General features: G+C 40.9%; 1 protein-coding gene across 3 annotated transcripts in view; it reads left to right on the forward strand.

Annotated features, from left to right (window-relative positions):
- Positions 1-20,253, forward strand: part of OCRL (OCRL inositol polyphosphate-5-phosphatase) — a 50,521-nt gene that overhangs the window by 21,274 nt on the left and 8,994 nt on the right. For all 3 annotated transcript variants that reach the window (XM_055565738.1, XM_055565737.1, XM_055565739.1), the window contains exons 12-18: positions 79-266; positions 2,226-2,337; positions 3,863-3,972; positions 6,345-6,480; positions 11,863-11,973; positions 12,583-12,748; positions 13,018-13,253. In XM_055565738.1, coding sequence (XP_055421713.1) covers positions 79-266; positions 2,226-2,337; positions 3,863-3,972; positions 6,345-6,480; positions 11,863-11,973; positions 12,583-12,748; positions 13,018-13,253 — 1,059 coding nt within the window. The remainder of the gene's footprint in view (positions 1-78; positions 267-2,225; positions 2,338-3,862; positions 3,973-6,344; positions 6,481-11,862; positions 11,974-12,582; positions 12,749-13,017; positions 13,254-20,253) is intronic.

The raw sequence follows: 20,253 nt of genomic DNA on the forward strand, positions 1-20,253 counted from the left end.
ATGATTTCATGTCCATATGAAGTTCAGGTGCTCATTGTGTCTTTTGTACTAACTGTGAATAATTACTCTTGCTAACAGGGAAACAAAGGTGGGGTAGCTGTGAGGTTTGTATTTCACAACACTACCTTTTGCATTGTCAATTCCCACCTGGCTGCCCACGTGGAAGAGTTTGAGAGAAGGAATCAAGATTATAAGGACATCTGCGCACGAATGAGTTTTGTGGTCCCAAATCAGACCCTCCCACAGCTGAACATCATGAAACATGAGTGAGTGGTTAAGTCTTCTTTAGCCTTTGAGTAGCAGAGCTGAGAAGAGACTAACCATGATGAGAAACTATAGAAATGTGCAGAGTGAGAGATTCTGTTTTGGGATTGGATTCACAAAGAAGAGGAAGGTTTTGAGAACTAGCAGATGCAATGAGTCAGAGAAATTAGATTTGCTATCAGAGGAAAGGTTAGTTCTATCAGTGGACATCTGAGTAGTGGTGGAGGGGATCTGTCAGTTGTAATCAATTTTCATTATTTTTTATTATAAAATAGAAATATTTATTATAAATATAATAAAAGGTGAAAGGAAAAAATCCATCATTTCTTATCTCTGCTTTCCCCAGCCAGTCCCTCCCTCCAGAGAAAAGCATTGTGGACAATTCAGTGTGTATCCTTCTAGATCTCTGCTGTCCAGTATGGCAGTCTAGTAGCCATAGGTGGCTATTGGGCACTTGAAAGTAACTAGTCCAAACTGAGGTGTGTGGTGAGCATAGACTATGCACTGAAATTACAGGGGAAAATATAAACTATCTCCATTTCTTAAATATTGATTACATGTTGAAATGACAAAAGTTTGGATATATTGAGTTGAATGGAATTTGTTGTTAAAGTTATTTTCACTTGTTTCTTTTATTTCTTATATTCAGCTACTAAAAAATTTTAAATTACATTTGTAATGTGCATCCTATTTCTTCTGAATAGTGCTGTTCTAGACTTTTATCTATGCACATGCACACACATACTCATAATATAGGACTGTATTATCCTATTTTTTGTGAATTATTTTCCAAGCCAGTAAACATAGATCTACATGATTCTTTTCACTGACTGTGAATCATTCAGAAAAGGGGCCATGGTGATTTAGAGACACCAGTGGTTAATATGAAAGGTTAGTGAATAATGGAACTTAATAAGAACAGAAACAAAAATCAGTTGAGGAATGGATTGTTAGTAGAAAATAGCTGTAAGGAAATTAACACTAGTAATTGAAATTCTGAGAGGGTGATGAGACTTGGAATAAGTGGTTTGAGATAGGAATTAGCAGGAAAACAAAAGATAATTTGAGGGCTATTAGAATCAATAGAGAGTGGGGTAATTGAGGAAAGAGTAGGGCAAGATAGTGATGTTGGCCTGTTCCATATTGTCTCAACATTTAGGATTGTATGGAATTCTGCTTCACAGTGGTAAAGCAAGGCCTTGACATCAGTGGTCATAAAATTGACCTGAAATTCCATAAATTTATTTACCTGGGATTCCTTAAATTTCATGTTGCATCAAAGATTGGCAAGGAGACCCATTTAGAATTTGAAATAGCCCGTTTTGGTGCAGTCATTTCAGGGTCTCCCCTGTGGGGCTCTAAGCACACCTGGGGGTCTGTTGCTGTGATTGGGAGCCTGTGGGCTGCCAGTCTCCTTTCTTCCTGGGACTTGGACTGTGGTTCCCGGGCAAGGGTAGATAGACTGGTGACAGCAGAAAGCCCTGAACCTCTGTTCGCTAGTGGGCCCTGCCTGAGAGAGGTGTCATTCAGACTGTGCAGACCCTCGTGGAGAGCCAGTAGAACATCAGAGCTTGGAGAGGCAGAAAATGTTCAGATTCTCTTCCCCTAGAGACCTGGCAAGCAGCCAGGTGAAATTTTGAAGCTAGTCCAGCAAATAAACTACATGCTTCTCTGAGGCAGTTAACTCCTTGGCTCCCGAGTCCCACACACACCCCATATTTCTCCATCTTTGTTCCTCATGCGTGCAGTGTCCGTCCTCCCACCTCTTTTCTCATCCCCTTGTCCCTCTCAGGCGTTGATAGTACTCATCCCCAAAGGGTAGTTAGCGCTCAAACCCCTTGTCAGATAGTGATAAATGAATGCTTATCAGTAATCTACCCATTTTCCTTCTCTGCATTCTCCTCTCATTGACTTTTATGCTAATTACTGCTACTCTTACTCATATATTTCTTGATCCTCAGTGTCGTCATCTGGTTGGGAGATTTGAACTACAGGCTTTGCATGCCTGATGCCAGTGAAGTGAAGAGTCTTATTAACAAGAATGACCTTCAGAGACTCTTGAAATTTGACCAGGTAAGTAAAATTTTATCTTATAGGTACTTTCTTACATAGCAGATAAAATTGTTAAGCCCCATGGGAAGTGTGTCTTTATCTAGAAGTAGATGGAAAGGTCTCATTGTCTTGGGAAAACATTGTGATAGTGAAGTAGTGAATACACACAAGGTTTTTATGAAGTACTTGGATGGGAGGAGGGGAGATAATATTAGTGATAAATAGTCAATGTAACATTTATTCATTAAGTCTTTATCAAGAAGAGATTTCAGAGATTTGTATAAATGAGTTGGAGAATGGGTGGGGTTAATTGGAAAACACTTCCTGGAGGAAACAGGCCTTCAGCTATGTTGATGTGGTTTGGCAGATGGAACAGGGTAAGCTGCTCTATGATTACTTGGCAGGCTCAGCAACAGCTTGGAGGTAAAAGAGGGAGGCCCTATGAGGGGATTGGGGAGCATAGGAGAGAAGTTTGTCTGGGACAGATAGCACAAACTGTGGTCTAATGGGAACTGATGGAGGAGTTGAGACTAGCTGCTTTATAGATGTTAAAACTTGTCAGGGAAGCATTGATATGGTAGCATTTATATAAAACGATATTGAGGAACCTAGTTTTCTGGCAATTTGCCTCAGAACCTGGCACAGGACTTGAATTTTTTAGTTCAGCATATGGATACTACTGCTAAAAGTGAATGCTTCTTATTGAGGGGAGAAAATGTTTCAAATTGACTTGAATGTCTATTTTTTTAATGTCTTTAAATCCTAATATGAGGCTTTTAACCTTCAGATATGGTCAGAATTCTGGTGTTTTGCAGTAGAATGGTTTTTATAGTGAGCCTATCTTCACCCTGTCTACCTTCACATTGAAGTTGGCTAGCTAAACTTCTTTGCATTTTTTCCTCTGTCCTGCCTCCAAAGGGGGTACAATTGGAATCTTATGTAATTCTGGTAAAATACTTGAGTGAGGATAATTTTCAAAATGATCTCTAACTCTTACTGAATTTGGCTTTTGGAATTATCCAGTCAACATTTGTGTGCTTTTTTTAAAAAAGCTGTACTCAAACTATTATATATAGGATAAACAAGATCCTAGTATATAACACAGGAAACTATGTTCAATATCCTGTTATTAACCATAATGGAAAAGAATATGAAAAAGAATATACGTATAATTGAGTCATTTTGCTATACAGCAGAAATTAAGAAAACATTGTAAATCAGCTATGCTTCAATAAATTAAAAAAAAAAACATACTAACTTCAGGGAACTTATGATTATTCAGGTTTCATTTTTCCATTGTACCCTGACCACCATTAGCAATAAAAAATTAGTGACATGCTTATATGAGCATCCTGTCTGTGGGTGAGTTTAGATGCTGTGGGAATGTCAAAATTTAATTCATAAGGCACAGAAATATTATCTATGTACTCTGACAATTGCAAAAGATACAGAAACTAGATGCACAGAAAAATAGCTGATCAACCTGATTATCACTTCTATTAAGATGGTGTTACCTTGCTTATATGATACATTTTTCTATCTCTAGCTAAATATTCAACGCACACAGAAAAAAGCTTTTGCTGACTTCATGGAAGGGGAAATCAAGTTTATCCCCACATATAAGTATGATTCTAAAACAGACCGATGGGATTCCAGGTAAAATAACAAGAACCTCATTATGGAATAGGTTAAAACCTGATCTTACTTCTGTCCCTCTGAATTGCTGAGGGACTGGGAAGTTTTGGGGTCTTGCCAGAAGCAGAGATAAAAACGTAATGGCTCAGTGCTCTTAAAGAAGAGTTTTTAATTCCTATGTACTCACAGGTGAGCTCACCTTGCTTGCTTGTGCTTCTGCTCAGTTGCCCAGCTGTGGATTCTTTGCGACTCCACCAGGCTCCTCTGTCCATGGGGTTTCCCAGGAAAGAATACTGAGTAGGTTGCCATTTCCTCCTTTAGGGAGCTCACCTTAAGAGGGTGTGAACTGCTCTGAAGTTTTATGAGCTGCCTGCAGCGCCTTATTCTCTCACCTCAGCAGACTGCTTATTTGATTTTTGCCTTCCTGATCTTGCCCCTATTTCCTTACCTAGTGCCCTATTCTGCTTCTTTGCCCAAACTCTTTTTTAAGCTCTTTAACTCAGGATACCAGAGGTGAAAACAAAGCAGCATGAAAGGTTCTTCCAGCACAGTGATTCTTGATCCTGAGTGTACATTAGATTCTCCTGTGTGTGTGTGTGCACGTGTGTGCACGGCTGTGTCTGACTCTTTGCAACCCCATGGACTATAGCCCGCCAGGCTCCTCTGTCCATGGGATTCTCCAGGTAAGAATACTGGAGTGGTTTGCCATTCCCTTCTCCAGGGGATCGTCCCGACCCAGGGATCAAACCTGCAAGTTCTGCATCCCCTGCATTACAGGCAGATTGTTTACCACTGAGCCACCAGGGAAACCCTAGAATCTCTTGGAGGACTTTTAAAAATACCAGTGCCTGATCCTGGCCTGCATGACTGCCAGAGGAAACTGAGAATCCTGTCTAGTGGGGGGCTATTGATTTCCTGATCACCCCTAGTAAAGTGCCTCTGTCAGTGTGTGCCTGGTGGCTGTGTGTCTTCTTACTATTTCTTCATTCACTATGGTTTCCTAGTTGTTTGAACCCAGAAGTTTGAAAGAAAGAGAATTCCCGGGCATCATCAGCTTCTTTAGACTTGGACTGCCAGCGTGGGGAGGGAGGAGCCTGTCTCTCTGTCCTCTGAGGGAGGGAGCTGCTCAGCAAGTGAAAAGTGACTCTGACAGATCCTGTGCACGTTGCTTTGTTTCTTCCACTCGCCTGACTTGAGAGTCAACTGAAGAGCTACTGATATGAACTTTAGTTGTGTCCCCATCTGGATCAGGTGTATAGTGTTTCTTATTTTAATAGAATGATGAACAGGCTTTTTCCCTTCCTTTGGTATTCTTATAGGCTGTTATGTTCAAACTTGCATGCTTAGATTTTTTTAGTTCATCTTTATTAGAAGCTCGACTTGTCCATAAAAGTCTAGGTTTAAAGAAATCTCTGCTATTACCCATCTCCATTGATTCAACCCACTCTAGAAGTATAGGATTGGATTTTTAGAGTTCATTTGTTGTCTATCTGTTGTGAAGTGTCATTGCAGTTGATAGAACAAACAAAGAGGAAGTATTCTGAGTATAATCCTACCCTTCTGAGGTTATTTTGCTGCTGCTGCTGCTGCTGCTAAGTCGCTTCAGTCGTGTCCGACTCTTTGCGACCCCATAGACGGCAGCCCACCAGGCTCCCCTGTCCCTGGGATTCTCCAGGCAAGAATACTGGAATGGGTTGCCATTTCCTTCTCCAATACATGAAGGTGAAAAGTGAAAGTGAAGTCGCTCAGTCCAGAAGGTGCTATTCTACTTTCCCTGGGGCAACATTATTGAAAATGTAAATCCTGACCCTAGGAGCACTGTTTACTGTTTATTCATTCCCTGATAGCTCAGTTGGTAAAGAATCCACCTGCAATGAAAGAGACCCTGGTTCAATGCCTGGGTGGGGAAGATCCCCTGGAGACGGGATAGGCTACCCACTCCAGTATTCTTGGGCTTCCCTTATGGCTCAGCTGGTAAAGAATCTGCCTTCAATGCAGGAGACCTGGGTTTGATCCCTGGGTTGGGAAGATCCCCTGGAGAAGGGAAAGGCTACCCACTCCAGTATTCTGGCCTGGAGAATTCCATGGACTGTATAGTCCATGGGGTTGCAAAGAGTCGGACATGACTGAGTGACTTTCACTTCACTTCACTTCACTGAGCACCTACTTTCATCAGATCTTGTGCTGGGGCTGAGAATTCAGTGGCAAACAAGACAGTCCCTTCACAGAGCTTGCAATAGAGTAAGGAATAGTTGAAGTCGTTAGGAAAGGAGAAGCAGATAACAAGAGGGCCGAACTCAGGTCTGAACCAGTGTGGTAGATATTCCACTCTTGTGTGGTATGTTCTCCTTCTAATCCCTTGCTATTTTTTTTTTTTTTTTTTTTTTTTGCAGTGGGAAATGTCGGGTGCCAGCCTGGTGTGACCGAATTCTCTGGAGAGGCATTAATGTTAATCAGCTTCATTACCGGAGTCACATGGAACTGAAAACCAGTGACCACAAGCCTGTTAGCGCCCTCTTCCGTATTGGGGTAAACACTTGTTTGTTCACAAGTTGTTTGTTTGTGTGTTAAGTATCTATTCTTAGGGCATTATTTAGACTCAGAATGGATCAGTAATTTGGTGAACCATAAATGTTTTTAATTCATAGCCAAATAATTGTTTGCAACATTGAGAAGTTAGAGCCCTTGACCCTCCTAAATGCTGTCCATATGGCCTTTTAATGACACAGATGTTTCTCATGCTGCATAATGTCTGGGTAGCACCCTTCACCTCCTAAAGTGATTATACATAAAGAAGAGCTTGAAGCCAGGTTTTAAAGGATGATGAATAGCTTTGCATCAGAAAGATAGTGAAAAGAGGAAGCACTGGGAGAGAGGTTCCTGGTGGAGGGCTGGGGACAGCAGAAGCAAAGAGGCACAGACTGGTCAGAATACATCATCTGTATGTAACTCTAAGAGGCACACTGTCAGTCCTGCTAACTAAGATATTGAAGTCTTCCCATCCAGGAGCATGGGGTTGTTTTTTTTTTATTGTTGTTGTTTTTAAAATTTATTTTTTTATTGAAGGATAATTGCTTTACAGAATTTTGTTGTTTTCTGTCAAATCTCAACATGAATCAGCCATAGGTATACATATCAGATCAGATCAGTCGCTCAGTCGTGTCCGACTCTTTGTGACCCCATGAATCACAGCACGCCAGGCCTCCCTGTCCATCACCAACTCCCGGAGTTCACTGAGACTCACGTCCATCGAGTCAGTGATGCCATCCAGCTATCTCATCTTCTGTCGTCCCCTTCTCCTCCTGCCCCCAATCCCTCCCAGCATCACAGTCTTTTCCAGTGAGTCAACTCTTCGCATGAGGTGGCCAAAGTACTGGAGTTTCAGCTTCAGCATCATTCCCTCCAAAGAAATCCCAGGGCTGATCTCCTTCAGAATGGACTGGTTGGATCTCCTTGCAGTCCAAGGGACTCTCAAGAGTCTTCTCCAACACCACATATCCCCTCCCTTTTGAACCTCCCTCCCATCTCCCTCCCCATCCCACCCCTCTAGGTTGATACAGAGCCCCTGTTTGAGTTTCCTGAGCCATACAGCAAATTCCCGTTGGCTATCTATTTTACATATGGTAACGTAAGTTTCCATGTTACTCTCTCCATACATCTCACCCTCTCCTCCCCTCTCAGGAACACAGGTTTTAAATTTCTCTTTAACTCTGTTGCATCCTTGGAGAAGGCAATGGCACCCCACTCCAGTACTCTTGCCTGGAAAATCCCATGGACGGAGGAGCCTGGTAGGCTGCAGACCATTGGGTTGCGAAGAGTTGGACACGACTGAGCAACTTCACTTTCACTTTTCCCTTTCATGCATTGGAGAAGGAAATGGCAACCCACTCCATTGTTCTTGCCTGGAGAATCCCAGGGACGGGGGAGCCTGGTGGGCCGCCGTCTATGGGGTTGCACGGAGTCGGACACGACTGAAGCGACTTAGCAGCAGCAGTTGCATCCTGGGCTGGAATAATGGCCAATATATGAATTGTTTTGTCTCCATTGTGAGTAAAGTTTTTGCTTTCCTGTTGTATTTTCTAGGTGTGTATTATTAGTACACAGGTTATATTCTGGGATCTTGTTGACTTAATTTAGTACAGCTAGTACATTTAGATTATTCCATGTAGATTTTCCAGACCTGAGGTCATATAATCTGACAGAATCTGTATAGGGCAGTGCTTGATAGAATGGACCTTATAGCTAGGCTGCTTAAACTCTCATCCCAGCTCAAACTCTTTCTAAATGTAACCATGGAAAATCTATGCAACATCCCTGTACTTCAGCTTCTTCCTCTATAAAATGGGGAAAATCCTCAAGAGGATTAATGAGTTCAGACATGCCAAGAGCACAGTGGGGTGGATTTCTTTCCTCTGTGCATATGTAAATTTTTTTGACTTCTGAGATTGGTTCTCAGCAATATGTCTTATCCAGCTCCTGTCTTAGAGGGTAATGACTTTGGAGCATTTCCTTTATGTAAAAGTTTAATTCTTGGTCTTAGATTCTAAATTTTATTGGGTCAATCATGACTTGACTTTCTTCCATTTTGATATTTTAAAATAATAATAAGTAATAATAGTATATGTTCCTCAAGTATGTAGCAGTATGTAGCAGACACCATGCTAGGCAATCTATATACATCTCATTTGCTCCTCACAACAATGCTTTGAGTTAAATATTTCTCATTTAACAGATGCATGTTGATGTATGGCAAAACCAATACAATATTGTAAAGTAAAAAAAAATAATAAAAAAAACAGATGAGCAAGTGAAAAACCAGTGAGTTTAAATAAACTTCCTTAAAAAGCATTTAGCTAGAAGAAGAGCTGAGATTCAAATCTTAAGCCTGTCTAATTCCCGTACTTACAGATGATCTTTCCACTACCCCTGCAAGGCCTCCAGAGGTCCAAAGAACTTGCTGAGTACATATACATTCAGATACTACTTTTTACCCACTTAATTTCTAGCTTAGACTTGTAGACTGCCATGTTTTCTTCATTTGAGTTCTCTCAATCCATTTTTAAAAGGATATCTTCCTCCCAAACACTAACCTTTTTAGTTTCATCAGCTATGCTTAGCTTTTCTGTGTATATTTTTTTCAGAACCTCAGAATATTTCTAATACTCCATACATATTAATGCAAAGCTCCCAGAAGGATATTTACAGTTTTCCATGCTTTCTGTGTATTTTTGTGTATCTTTAATAAATGTGGCTCAGATGGTAAAGAATCCGCCTGCAAGGTAGGAGACGTGGGTTCGATCCCTGGGTTGGGAAGATCCCCTGGAGAAGGGAATGGCTACTCACTCCAGTATTCTTGCCTGAAGAATCCCATGGACGGAAGAGCCTGACAGGCTATGGTCATTGTGGTCACAAAGAGTCAGACACAACTAAGCGACTAACACATACATGTTAATGCAGAGCTCCCAGCAGGATATTTACAGTTTTTCCATGCTTTCTGTGTATATTTGTGTAAATATATTATATCTGTAATAAAGGTCTGCCTTTCTAGTTTTTAATACTTTTTAAATTACACAGAGATGCAAACATGTTTTCTCTTTAAAATAAAAATAAGCAAAATTCACAGGTAAAGCTGAGATCTTCAGCACCCGTTCTAGCCTCCACTCCCACTTTTGCCCAAACCCCCACTCCCTAACAAGGCCAACTACCCTTATGAATTTCTTTTCTTTCTAGACCAGTGCTCTCCAATAGATTTTCTGTGATGATGGAAATGTTCTAAATCTATCCTGTCCAGTCCAGTAGCTACTAGTTGCAGGTGGCTACTGACCACTTGAAGTGTAATTGAAAGAACTGAATTTTCGATTTTATTTAATTTGGAATTATTTAAATGTAAATTTCCTTATGTGGCTACTGGCTGTTATATTGGTCGGCACAGTTCTCAATGTTTGCATTTGCTTTTCTGTTTACCTATACCCAATATGGTATTATTTGTGTGTTGCTGTGTATATATCATAAATGGTCTTATACTATATGTGTTGGTATACAACTTACTATTTTTTAATTCAGTGGTATATTCTAGAATGCTATCCATGTCTTTCTATAAAGATCTAGCTCATTGTACTTATTTCTTAATTCTAATTTTGTTGGTAATTTCTTTTTCTAAAATGGGTGTGTTAAGTGGTGACATTCTGTGGTGACATTTTTCCCTTCATTACCCTTCATGTGCATTAAGGGTTTTGATCATGATAATGCTCTGAGAAGAGCTTTGGTTTTATTGGGTAACCACCCCATATTTTGGACTCTTAGGCATGCTATGATTAGAGGCTTTAAGAACCACATTACGTTTCTTACCACCATTTGCATCAGTGACTGTTAACAAAGGGACCAAGTGCTCAGGGGCCAATTAACTTAAGACTTGCTGTGGGCTGGCTGAGATTAAGCTGAGATGGGGTTCCGACCCCTGCAATTGGTAATGGGATCTGTTGCATTAGTTCTCAGACTTTGGTGGATTTCAGAACTGCCTAAGAGCTTCAAAATGCATGGACCGTGTCCTCTGGAGACTTTGATCTGTGGGCTGAGGCATCTGCGTTTTTAAGACCTACCCAAGTCACATACCTGGTATGTTGGAAAGGGTCTTATGCTAGAGGTTCGGATAACACCTCTGCTGTTAACTGGTAGTGAGCAACTTAGTTGATTTTTTTGTACCTTGAGATTCTCAACGGTGAGAACAGTAATCCTTGCTTTGGTCACCTCACAGGTTGTTGTGAAAATAAGATGACATATGTAGAATACTTTTTGAAATGAAACTTGCAAAATGTTGAAGAATTTAAGAAGTATTAAATTCCTCTTACCCTAACGATGGGTTACCCCTCAGATCTCTAAATATGGTTCAGATATATAAAAACCTTTGAGATATTTGAGATACTTGGCTCAGCTTTGATTATTTTTCATGATTTCCTTACAGCCTCTACTGTATGCATCAGTCTGTTTTTTTAAATTGAATTTGTAAAGTTTTCTATTCTGAAAAAGAAATCAGGATCTTAATAAGTGAAAAGGCTATGTTAATTTTGTTCATTTGGAGCATCAACTTGTATCAAGTTTTAACAGTAAAAAAAAAAGGCACAGCTGTGTCAGGAAGCTGAAAGTGCTGTGTCAGATGGGAGTTTTTTGATCTGTTAGTCAGAATGATTTGTTTGTCTGTTGTCATGCTTTTACTCTGGGACATTTTGTATCGGCTGTTTTCTAAAATGACTGTAGGGTCTATTTACTAACATACCTTTATCATCATATAATCTGAGCATCAATATTATGATTCTTGGCATTGTGCATAACAGCTAATAGAGTTAAATGCTTTAGTAATTATTTTCTGCCATTTCAGTGCTTCATAATCATTGTTGGAAACAGGTATGTTTTGACACTGTCAATTTGTATAGTGCTGGAAATAATATTTAAGCACAGTCATCACATTTTCTCCACCACTAAATTAACTAAATTAACAGTGGAGCAGAGAATATTCTTCCTAAATATTTATTGCCAAGTTTCTTAGCACAGAGGTGTAACTTTTCCAAGAAGTTAACCAATTAACCTTACCTCTACCTTGCAGTGTATGATTCTGTAACGCTTATTTAATTTCTGTTTGTTTTACTGACCTTTGAAAGATAGTTAGATTCTTCGAGATATATCAGTTGAGAGCACAGAAAACTAAATAAGGATCTGTTTTGTTTTGTTTTGTTTTGTTTTTTCAGATAAAAGGTGTGAATGAAACAAGATTTCAGAAAGTGTTTGAGGAAGTTGTTTGCACCACAGTTTATTTGAAATGGTTGCTGTAATGACTGGTTTTAAGCTGTTAGGTAATCTCGAAGGAAGATGAGCTGTGAGCATGCAAGACTGAAAAGAGGGTTCATTTTCTTTCAGGTGAAGGTTGTGGATGAACGGAGGTACCGGAAAGTGTTTGAAGACATTGTACGCATCATGGACAGAATGGAAAATGATTTCCTTCCTTCCTTAGAACTCAGCCGGAGGGAGGTGAGCATACCCAGCCACCTGTCTCCTGCCCATAGTGGTCAGCACACGGGAAATCATGTAACTAGCAGAGTTGTGAAGACTGTGTGAGCTGAAGGCAGACTGCCTCTGTTCCTGTCCCTGCATTGCAACCTAGTAGACATATGACCGCAGGCACCTGTCCTACCCTCTCTGAGCCACAATTTCCTTTTCTGGATAAAGGGACAGTTGTGAGGATTACTTGAGTTAATACATGCGAAGCCCTTAAAACAGCACTGGGCACAAAGTAAGCCCTCAGATGTTAGCTGCTCTTATTTAATATTTCAGATTTGCTGGTTAATTCATATCTTAGGAGCCAGAAGGTGATCACAGGATACATGCCCTGATCTGAGGTCAGGTTATCCTCTCAGGATCCCAGGAACAATCAGTAACCTAGAGAAGCAGTGAGACCTGCTTCACTCCACTGCCATTGTGAGAGGGGACAGTGGACAGCTGGCTCGCTTGGCGAGCACATCAGCAGTTAATAATGGTTAATAATGACCTTATTCTTTATTCATATTCTCTATGGAATAATCCAACTGACTTTCTTCCCCTACTAGTGATGCATGTTTGTGTCTGTCTGTTATTCCCCAGTTTGTGTTTGAGAATGTGAAGTTTCGGCAACTACAAAAGGAGAAGTTCCAGATCAGCAACAATGGACAGGTTCCCTGCCATTTTTCTTTCATCCCTAAGCTTAATGACAGCCAGTACTGCAAGCCATGGCTTCGGGCTGAACCTTGTGAGGGCTACTTGGAGCCAAGTGAGTTTCCCCTTTACCATTGTCTCTGCTCGCAATGTACTGTCCCCTCATGACTCCCATCCCCTCCCTTTGTTTAACTTCTTGTTTTCTAACCACACGTCTCTCACCTTCACTGTCATTATATTGGGGTTTCTCCATTTTTTGTGTGTCCCATCTCTCCTTCATCACTTGATGATTTTTTTAGAGGACAGTTCTTCTGTTGGTTCTCATCCCCTTTCTGCTTTTCCACTGGAAGTTTCTGTTACTGTGTATCATCTCTTACATTTCAGATGAGACCGTGGATATCTCCCTTGATGTGTATGTCAGCAAGGACTCTGTGACCATCCTGAACTCAGGGGAAGATAAAATTGAAGATATTCTCGTCCTCCACCTGGATCGAGGCAAAGATTACTTCTTGACCATCAGTGGAAATTACCTCCCAAGTTGTTTTGGTACATCCTTAGAGGCTTTGTGCCGAATGAAAAGACCAATTCGAGAAGTTCCTGTTACCAAACTCATAGACTTGGTAAGAGGCATCGTAAGGCGTGAATCTCCCTAAGGTGGAAATTTAACAGTGCTTCAGTGATGTCCTCCTTGTCTCTGTGCTTTCTCTTTGGTCAGGGCTGATGGGAGGAGGTGGGGGGTGGACCACAAGTGGTGAATAAGAATGTCACTTTACTCTAGCACGCCTTTCATAGGATTAAGCCTAAAAGGAAAGAGAAGAGAGTAATCTGTAATTGACTCTTGTCGTGGCTATAATAGATAATACAAAGTTCACTGAGTGAGATTAAAGCCTCCCTTTTCAGAGATACAATGCTTAATTGTTACACTCTTCATAGTTTCAAGTCATTTTTTTAATAAATTAACATGTATGTGAGGTCCAGTGAGGGGCAGGGCGATATTATCCTCATCAAACTTATGAGAAAACCGAGGCACAGAAACAATAACCTGCCCAAAGTGGAATAAGTTAGTGATGAATCTGTCACCCAGATTTTCTCACTCCCAGTCCCGAGCTTCTCACTGTATCATCATGTCTGATCCAAGTCAAACTTAGCTGTTTGTTGGAGCCGAGACCATAGTGAAGCTCAGGGTACCTGCCTCAGGGCCCCTGGGGGTCCTTACTTAGGTGCAGGCCCATCCCCCTCCTCACCTGCAGCAGTGGAATCAGAATCTCAGGGTGCAGGGTCTGGGGATTTGTGTTTTTGTCAGCATCCCAGATGGTTATAATGTGCACTGAAGTTTGATACAAGTTTAATGTGACTCAACTGGAGAAACAAGAAGAGGATTTCCGTTTCCCAACACCAAGCTATATCCTTAAGGAGGAAATGCTTATTATCTTCAGGAACATATATTATTTAGTAACAACTGTTAGAACTGTTCTCCTATGGAGAAGGAAATGGTAACCCACTCCAGTATTCTTGCCTGGAAAAGTCTATGGACAGAGGAGCCTGGCAGGCTGTAGTCCATGAGGTTACATGACTGAGCGTGCATGCAAGAGGAAGGTGGAGGGAGATTGGTTGGTAGCAATAAACTGGTAGAACTAAAAAAAAAAAAAAGAACCTTTCTTCTAAATAAAAATATTGTATTTGTGTGCAGACCTGTCTGGGAAGTACACTCGGTCTTTTTTTTTTTTTTTACACTCAGTCTTTTACCAAAGAAAATTAAATGATGTGACAGCCATATGTCATCATTACCACCAGTGTTCACATTGATCCTTTTGGCTTAGCTGGAGCAGTGATTGTATCATCTGGCAGGGAGGACTAGACCGGCGGGCAGGCTGCTGGCTTGTCAGAGTGTGATCCGTTCTGTTGCCATGGAATTGTTGTAGCGATGACTCAGATGGCAGATTAAAACCCTTGAGCTCACTCACAGTGTTCTTTCTTGGAATTATGCTTGTTTCCCTAGAGCCCTCATGACTGTATTATTTTTCATGATACTTATTTTTTTCTTCTACCATCATATTTCTGTGTTTTAGATTTATTATTTCACCTTTTAGAATATATTCTAAATGAAGTTGTTTCCCTTTCTTTTTCCTACCACCTTGCCTCCATCCCAAACGCCATTTCCCAGCTTTCTTGTTCCCAACTTTTATTATGAAACTGGCACATGTGCAGAAGAATTGAAAGAACGGTACAGTAAACAACACCCACATGCTTTACACACTTATACCGACATATACCTTTTTTTTTGCTATGTTGTTCAAAACTAAGTGGTGATGTGTCACTTTCCAGTATACACTTTGACCTGCTTCTCGAGAAAAAGGACACTTTCTATATCAGCACAATACCATTATGACACCTAAGAAAACTAGCCAGTCAATATTCAGATTTCTCCACTTGTCCCAATAATTCCTCTCATAGCTTTGTAAAGCCAAGATCCAATTCAGATTCATGCAGTACATTTGGTGAGGCCTCTGCAGTCTCTTCTAGAGAACAGTTCTTCCCTTTTTGTCTTTTGATGACGTTGGCTTTTTAAAAATCCAGGACAATTGTCCAGTCAGGGGCCTGCCATTTTAAACATTTGTCTGATTGTTTCCTCATAATGATTTTTTAAACTTATCCTTTTGTACTCCCTCTAACTGGAACCTTTTGCTCAAAGTTGGCTCAGGCACTATATACTACTTTTTACTGTAATTGTCCCATCTTAATTAAAGGGATGGGAAGGAGACTTAACCACCATTAAGGAAAGTTTCTTTAAGATATTATCAGATAATTCAGCTACATTTGACCATGAATAGGAAGTAGCCAAAATCTTTAGTAGAGTTAATGGCTCTGTAGGAAGCCTTTTTCCTTCTTTTTGTGCACGCATGATTCAGAGTTTGTTTGTTTTTTAAATAGAACCCTGATCATTTTTTTCTTACAAAACTGTTGAGTTCTTCTTAAATTGTATGCGTGTGGTCACAATTTATTCTGTTTAAAGCTTTAATTTTGTAGGATTTAGGGTCCCAATTCTTTCACAGCCTGTTGCCTTTAATTATTATTAAATTCCTGGATCTCATTGATGAGGAAATTATCCATATTAGTGTGGGGCAACAAACAAGAATCTAAGATTATCTGTACCCCATTTGTAATACCTTCCCATGCTGTTTTGGCTTGATTTTGACCGTCTGAAATGCTTCAGTTTGTTTGTTCTTGCTTGTTCCAAGACCCAAGATGACATTTCAAATCCCATGAGACGGTACCTATTGTCCTTTTTTGTATTATTTACTCTAAAATTTGAGTGAAACTAGAAGTGAGTTCAGTGCCTGTGTTGACTCCCCTGTGCTGTTTTCACCAAGATTCTTCTGCTACATGCTCTTCCCCGAAAGTGCAGAATAAAGTAACTGGTATAAATCCTTTTCATTCTCCCTGATAGTGACTTTGCCGCTACTAGAACTGTTAGGATTAGCACAGGTGACAAACAGGATAATCTCTTTGTAATTATTCTTTTCCAGAATTAAGGTAGATTTTTCTGGTTTATTAAGTAGCATATACTCGTCAATATGTATTTGTTGTATATTGAATACAAAGTATTACAGAGTTTATTGGGTTCCTATAATTCAGTGGTGATGAAAGTTTACTTGTATTTACAATATGGCTAAATTCTAAACCAAGGTTAATAGGAAGTTGGTTAGAGATCATCTAAACATTAACTTCCTTTACTGGCCCATGTCCAGTGTGTTGGGTAAGTCAATATTTTGGAAAGTTATTTAAAATGAGTCATTTAGAATGTGGAACTTGTAATTTATATTAACAAATAGATTCCTTTCCTGTGCTGCTTACTCAAGCCCTTATATGCTGTAAAAGCTTATAGATTGATGAGCTAATTTCTGTGAAAATCAGTCTCAGAATCGGCCTATTTTGGTGTGTGAAGCTGCCTAAGTAGGGTGGGAATGGGGGATGGAGAGCCTTGAAGTCAACAGATCAGTTTATACTGGAGCCAGAGGGCATCTAGACCCATCGGAAGTCTTTGATGAGTAGTATGTGGTTGTAAATGGTCACATTAGTAGGTGGTTATAAATAGACACATTTGGAGGGACATTCTAGTTTATATGTAGATTGGACTAATGGGAAAGGAGACTAGGCTTGAACCCATCAGATTTAGCTAAAGGTTTGGCTTGTAAATACAGAGATGGAAAAAGTTGAGAGATGAGGGAACCAGCTGTATTTGCTTGGGGACCTGTCTATTAAGGGCTTTTCTGGCCACTCAGATGGTAAAAAATCCACCTGCAATGCAGGAGACCTGGGTTTGATCCCTGGGTTGGGAAGATCCCCTGGAGGAGGGCATGGCAACCCACTCCAGTATTCTTGCCTGGGGAATCCCAATGGACAGAGGAACCTGACAGGCTACAGTCCATGAGGTCGCAGAGAGTCGGACACGACTGAGCGACTAAGCACATCACATGTCTATTAACAGAACAATATCAAAAATCTGAAATAGCATGAATAACAACTTGGTGATTAATTTGTTCCCAGTGATCTCTTTAGTAGACGTTTATTTTGTCTTTCTGACCTAATGACCCATTTCTTACCCTATGAAGTTTAAGGTTTGTGTTTCTTTTTAGATTTCACATGAATGAATCCTTTCTAGAACTTCAGTAGGTGTTCAGTTTTCTGCTTTTTATTTTTAAATTTGAATCTGCCTCTAAATGACTTTTTTACATGATTTTTATTGCATTTATTACTGGGAAATTTCCTCTAAGGCTGAATGCTGGGGTGAAGAATGATTTGCAGTGTATTTGTTATAAGCCAGTGTTCCCACTGGTGACTCCTGGGCTCTTTTCCCTTTTTTTTTTTTTTTTTTGAACTTTTTATTTTGTATGGGGTATAGCCCATTGACAATGTTGTGATAGTTTCAGCTGAACAGAGAAGGAACTCAACTGTACATATGCATGTATCCATTCTCCCTCAAACTCCCCTCCCATCCAGGCTTGGCTGCCACATAACGTTGATCATAATATGATCAACATGTAACCTTTTGCAGCCAGTAATCAAGTCAGTTGAACTAAGTGATTAGCAGCAATGGCAGCCTGCCTTAGGAGAATGCTCTTTTTTAGTGAGGGCTAGCAATGGCACCCCACTCCAGTACTCTTGCCTGGAAAATCCCATGGATGGAGGAGCCTGGTAGGCTGCAGTCCATGGGGTCGATAAGAGTCGGACACGACTGAGCGACTTCACTTTCACTTTTCACTTTCATGCATTGGTGGAGGAAATGGCAACCCACTCCAGTGTTCTTGCCTGGAGAATCCCAGGGACGGGGGTGCCTGGTGGGCTGCCATCTATGGGGTCGCACAGAGTCGGACACGACTGAAGCGACTTAGCAGCAGCAGCAAGTGATATTTCTCGGAGAAGGCAATGGCACCCCACTCCAGTACTCTTGCCTGGAAAATCCCATGGATGGAGGAGTCTGGTAGGCTGTAGTCCATGGGGTTGCTAAGAGTCGGACACGACTGAGTGACTTCCCTTTCACTTTTCACTTTCATGCATTGGAGGAGGAAATGGCAACCCACTCCAGTGTTCTTGCCTGGAAAATCCCAGGGACAGGGGAGCCTGGTGGGCTGCCGTCTATGGGGTCGCACAGAGTTGGACACGACTGAAGCGACTTAGTAGCAGCAGCAGCAAGTGATGTTTCTATTTTCAGAGTTGAACCTAGAGTTGAAATAAGTATAAGTTACACCCACTTTCTGCCTGCAGCCAGAGGAATAAACTATCAATGTAAGTCTGCTGCACCTCCACTAGTACCAGAAACCTTTTGATTTCAGAGTTTTCTCTTGTATCCATTCATTTTTTTAAAAAAAATGTTATGTTCCCATTATTAGGTGAGGTGCATACTCCCACTTGATCTACCTCCTTAGCCTTTTAATGATTCCCTCTGCCTCTATTTCCCTAACCTTGCATTTGCCCTCTTCAGGGCTGTCGGACTGATTGTTTTGTAATACAGCTATGGGGCCTATGGTTTCCTTGCTTAAAGGCAGACCTTTGGCTCCCCTACATCTGCTGAATACAATCCAAATTGCTTTACCTGTCATTTAAGGCCCTGCAGAGTCTGACTTCAATATACCTTTTTAGATTTATTTCCTGATAGTTTTTTCATTCCCCCTTTATCCTCCCCCAGGAACCATATGACCAACTTTTTCCTAATCTCGCCACCTTTGTTTCTTTCTGCCTCCCTGCCACTTGTAATGTCCCCATCTCGTCTCTACCCTTTAAAATCCTGTGACTCTTTTAAGGGCTAGTTGGACTTCCTTTGTACCCCTGATTTTTTGTTTATTTATTTTTACCATTTATTGAGAACTCAGATTGGTGAATCAATAATGCCAGGCCATCAATTCTGGGCCTCTTTACCCCAACTCAGTTGCAAACCCGAGTCAAAGACCATGTCTTTCCCCTCTGTGTAGCCTCACTTTTCACACCTGCCCCCCACCACCACCCCTCAAAGACACTTAACGCAGTGTCTGCACTGGTAGATAGTGCTCAAAGAAGACCTTTTTGATGGTTTGGCAGGTTAGTATATAAAAACTCTACCTGGTTTTACTCTTCACATCATATGGCACATATTCACGGGAGGGAAAATAGAGAAGTCTGTCAGACAGGAAGATTCTCTGTTTGTTAACAAGTAGTTCTAAATTTTAAAAAAGATTGTACTCCAAAATTGAGTTAACTTAGATGTTTGGCCCTCAGAATTAACTTCCGAAGTATTATAATTACAATACTATAAATTTTGTATCCTTTATAAATCACTATTATTCTGATTACTTTTATTTCATTCTATATATGATATTTCATTGTGTATATGCTACAAAAACATGGTTAACTCATAATGTAGCTAATAATACTAAAAACTCCACCCATCATATGGAACAGGCACGTGGGACCAATGCACTCAGCACTAGTTGGAGTGTCAGGGAACACGTACTTCCCCACCTCCAACCTCCTGCACATTTCTGATGGTGAGATCAGGATTTCTCCTTTCACTCTCAGACCGAGACATGGGATTTCTATTCAGGTTCTTGGTGGCCCCTGACAGGGTTGGGAATTGTTGGGGAGGTGCAGGGAGCTTTGAGAGACCTGGCCTGCTGCTGGCCTTTTGCAAAACCACTGCACACCCTCCGCCCCCCTCCCCTACTCCGAGTTTTAGGCCACTTCCATGTGCCTGTGAGGTAAATGTTGTTGTCTCTGGTTAGAGATGGAGAAACCGAGGCTCTGTGAAGTTCAGTAGCTTGCCTGCAGTCTGTACAAAATGAATAAGAAGTAGAATGAAGATTCATACGCAGGACTGCCTGACACCCATGCCTGTACTCTTTCCACTAACCCTGCTGCCTTTTAACTGTCTTTAGCCTGCCGGAGAATAGAATACATTCTCGAAGATTTCCTCCACCTCTCTGTCTAGGAAGCAGTCAGTTTTTCCTTTTCTGAGTTACCTAAGGGAGCATAGTGGTCATGACTGTGGAGTCAGTCAGACTTGGGTTGTAATCCAGATTCTGCCACTTAATACCTAAGAGTGTGGCTGTGGGCAAATAATTTGATCTCCCAGAGCCTCAGTTTCCT

This window comes from Bubalus kerabau, chromosome X (assembly GCF_029407905.1).
Source record: "Bubalus kerabau isolate K-KA32 ecotype Philippines breed swamp buffalo chromosome X, PCC_UOA_SB_1v2, whole genome shotgun sequence".
In the NCBI taxonomy this organism is placed as follows: domain Eukaryota; kingdom Metazoa; phylum Chordata; class Mammalia; order Artiodactyla; family Bovidae; genus Bubalus; species Bubalus kerabau.